The sequence below is a fragment of the Vanellus vanellus genome, assembly GCF_965231255.1.
Source record: "Vanellus vanellus genome assembly, chromosome: 25".
In the NCBI taxonomy this organism is placed as follows: Eukaryota; Metazoa; Chordata; class Aves; order Charadriiformes; family Charadriidae; genus Vanellus; species Vanellus vanellus.
In genome coordinates, this window is record NC_138930.1 from 1,029,403 (window position 1) to 1,033,003 (window position 3,601).

The 3,601-nt window shown below is 63.7% G+C and overlaps 1 protein-coding gene across 1 annotated transcript in view; it reads left to right on the forward strand.

Moving 5' to 3' along the window:
• The window catches only part of EFNA2 (ephrin A2), a 46,992-nt gene extending 43,651 nt beyond the window's left edge, over positions 1-3,341 (forward strand). Inside the window, exons 3-4 of the mRNA XM_082495447.1 lie at positions 1,563-1,628; positions 3,035-3,341. Coding sequence (XP_082351573.1) covers positions 1,563-1,628; positions 3,035-3,156 — 188 coding nt within the window. The 3' untranslated portion in view covers positions 3,157-3,341. The remainder of the gene's footprint in view (positions 1-1,562; positions 1,629-3,034) is intronic.
• Positions 3,342-3,601: the final 260 nt, after the last annotated feature.

Below are 3,601 nucleotides of genomic sequence, written 5' to 3' on the forward strand. Positions count from 1 at the left end.
ACGGCCGTGCCCGGCGCGGCGAGCCGCGCGGCATGGCAGGCACCGGGCACAGCTCGTGGGACCTTCTCCTTCCCCGCGTGGGGTTCAGTGCCAGGGAGGAAAAGAAAAGGGAAGGGGGGAAAAAACAAACCCTATGGAGGCTCTGCAGCATCGCCGGCGTCTCCCGACAGCGGCTGTGCCGGGGCTGTGCCCGTGGGAGCGCCGGTGGCGCGGGGGACATGGTGCCCCCGGCGCAGGGACTGGATGCGGCCGTCGAGGGGTCCGGGGGTGCACGGTCCCCGTGGCGGGGGTGCTGGGGCGCAGGAGGTGGGTGCAGAGAGGGGACGGGGACCCGGCGGCCCCTCTGCGGCTGCTCCGCGGCTTCATTTGGTAAAAGTAAATCGAACGGGGCTCTGTGGAGCAGCAGAGGGGTGGCCCCGTGGCCCCGTCCGTACCGGGGCCCTGGACCCCGCCGTGGCCCTCCGTAAGCCCCGCAGGGGAGGGGCGGTGGTGGCCCAGCGCCGCTGGAGGGGACCGCCTGTGCCCGGGCAGGGCTGGCCCCTCGCTGCCGGCTCTCCCGCAGGCGGCGTCCCAATTCCCCCTTCTTCCAGCTGAAATTAAACTTTATTGCGAATAATGCTCTCTCTCCCCTTCTTTAATTCAAAAAAAAAAAAAAAGAGAAAATTAAATTCCTTTAAAAACACATATATAAAAATCACATTTTCTCTTATTGAGAGGGACTTTCACCAAGATAATTATTGCAATTACTCCCTTTCTCTCTCCCAATGAGTATTATTTTTATTCGGTGCCTTTATCCTCATTTCGCCTGTTCGGGGAGAGGCGCGCAGAGCCCTGCCGCTGCCTTCGCAGCCCTCCGGCGGGGACAAAAGCCACGCGAGCCATTGTCCCCTGTCCCCGGGGGAAGCTGCGGCTGCGCTGGGACCATCGGTGACCCTTTACTGGGCTCAGCTGGGACGGGGCGGGCGCAGCCCTCCCTCCCACTATAAACTGGGGCAGGTGGGGGGGGGGGGGGGGGGGCTGTGCTGGGGATGCTGTGGGGTGGCTCAAGTCACCGTCCCCTCCTCTGGGCTCCCTGCAGGATGCGGCCCCCTGGCTCTGGGGGCGCTGGGACCACCTCCCCCCGCTTCCCTCTGCCCGGAGCACCCTCTGTGGTGGAGCCTCATGATCTGCGTTTAAAGCTGATTCAGCATTTATCGGTGGGGACGCGGACCCGGCTCGTCCCTGCGGGACGTTCCCCGCTGCCGTAACAGCCGCGGCGGGTGGGCAGCGTGTGCCGCTGGCGCCGTGCTGGGGCAGGGCAGCCCCCGTGGTGGCGTTTATGGTTGGTGACACCATGTGGGGACTGTACCCCCCCCCTTTCCAGCTCAGACCCCCCCCATGACTGGTCCTGTGCGGTGGGGCTGGATGCGGCCACCCATCTCCCAGCCCTATCCCGGCGGTGCCGCGACGGGTCACAGTGCGTGCGGACCCTCAGGGGGGTCCCTGCGGTGGGTCCCCGTGGTGGGGGCTGAGCTGCTGCGTCCCCCCTAACCCCCCCTTCTCTCCCCTTTGCTTCTCCGCAGCCGCCTCCGCCCCCAACACGGTGGACAAATCCTGCCTGAAGCTGAAGGTTTATGTGCGGCCAACAAGTGAGTGAGTCGGGGGGAGCTCCGGGTCCCCGGGAGCTGTCCTGTCCCACGGGGGAGGGATGATGCTCCTGGTGACCAGTGGGGACCACGGAGGGGGACGGGATGTTCTGGGTCGGTCCCACCTGGGTGGCACCCCGATGGGGAGGGGGATGGGGACAGTGCCCGCAGCCCCGCGGGAGCCGTCCCGGTGGCGTCTGGGCGGCGGCGGGCGCATCGCCTGCGTGGTGGACACTTAGTGCTGAGTTTCAGATGGGGGGGGGGGGAATAATAATCTCTGCACAGTGGCTACTTTTCAGAATCAAATAACTCAGCCATTTAAAAAAACAAATTAATAATTTTCTTCTCCTGTTAACGTGTAATTAGCAAATGGCAGCAGCTCTCCCTGGGGAAGGGCTGAGTGCCTGAGAAATGTCACCATTTAAAAGGATGTCTTTTTTTTTTTTATTTGCATGGCTTTAAAATAAAACCCAATATAATGAAACCATCTGTAAAAAATCATTCTGTTTTGTTCAGGACTAGGGCATAATAGGGCGGAAAAAAATCTCTCCCGATATTATTTTTCAGTACTTTAATAATATCGGGATTTTATTATGCGGATGCCTTGCGGAGAGGAAGGGCCGCCTCTGTGCGGCGAGGGGTGAGGGGCTTTGCCGCGGGGGCTCCCCGGGGGCCGTCCCGCGCTCAGCACCCCTCGGCTGGGTCCAGCCCTGGCACGAGTCCCTGAAACCTCCTTGTTTACAAGTGCCCAGCACGGGGGGACCCCGCTCTCGGGTGACCCCACGCAGGGACCCTCCAGGAGGGGGACGGGGTGACCGGCTGCGGGGGGGGGATGGAGCACACCCGGACAGGACCAGGCTCTGCTTCCCCTGGCTCCGGGTCCACAAGAATCCTTAATCCAGTGATAAATGTGGGCGAGCCGAGCCCGTTAACAGCTCTAGCCGTGGTTTGACGTCGCTCGGCGCTGCCGCCGGTCGGGGTTTGGCTGCGGGACCACAGGGCTGTTGGCGAATGGGTGTCTGTGCCCCGTATGCGCTGGTCCGGCCCCGGCTGAGCCGCCGCGGCTGCCGCAGGCAATGCCCCTGGCACAGCAGCAGCCGCCTGGGGCACAGGGGGCTTCAGAGGGGACGGGGTGGAACAGTGCCTAATCCCAGTTAGAGGGCAGGAACTGGAGGGATTGGGGGGGGGGCCAGTACCCGGCTCCTCACCGCGGGGGATGCTGCAGCATCCAAACCCCGGGGCGCCGAGCATCGCTCTGCTCTGCCGGGGCAGGATCGGGCCCCAAACCCCGGGGCGCCGAGCATCGCTCCGCTCTGCCGGGGCAGGATCGGGCCCCAAACCCCGGGGCGCCGAGCATCGCTCCGCTGTGCCGCCGGCTCACGCCTCCCTCTCTTCCTCTTCTTCCGCAGACGATTCCCTCTACGAGTCCCCGGAGCCCATTTTCACCAGCAACAACTCCTGCTGCAGCCTCAGGGTCCCGCCGGCCGCGCTGGTGGTGGTGCCGGTCGTCTGGACGCTCTTGGCCTCGTAGCGCCGACGCCGACGTGCCGGGGAGCAGCCGCGCGGGGAAGGAGCAGCCCGGGGACGCATCCTGCCCACCCCGAATCACCTTTGAGCTGCGGCGCCTGCGGCAGCGGGACGGTGCCCGGGGAGGTTGCCGGCGCGGAGGGATGGTGCTGCCGGCCAGAAGCTCGCCCGGATCCTGCCGCCGCGTGAAGTCCCCGTCCCCACACGGCCACCCGTGGCGGGAGCGGTGAGGGGCTGCCCCGCGGGACGCATTCTGCCTGCGCACGCCGAAAGCTCCCGGCCCTGCACTGCGGCTCGCCGGGCTCCGGCCCTCCCTGTCGGATGTCGCTTTTTACATTTCTAGACCAAATATAGAGAAGTCCTTTGGTTGGTTGTTTGGTTTGGGGTTTTTTTTTGTTTTTTTTTTTTTTTTCTTAAAGGGGAAAAAAAAAAAAAAAAAAAAGATTTTT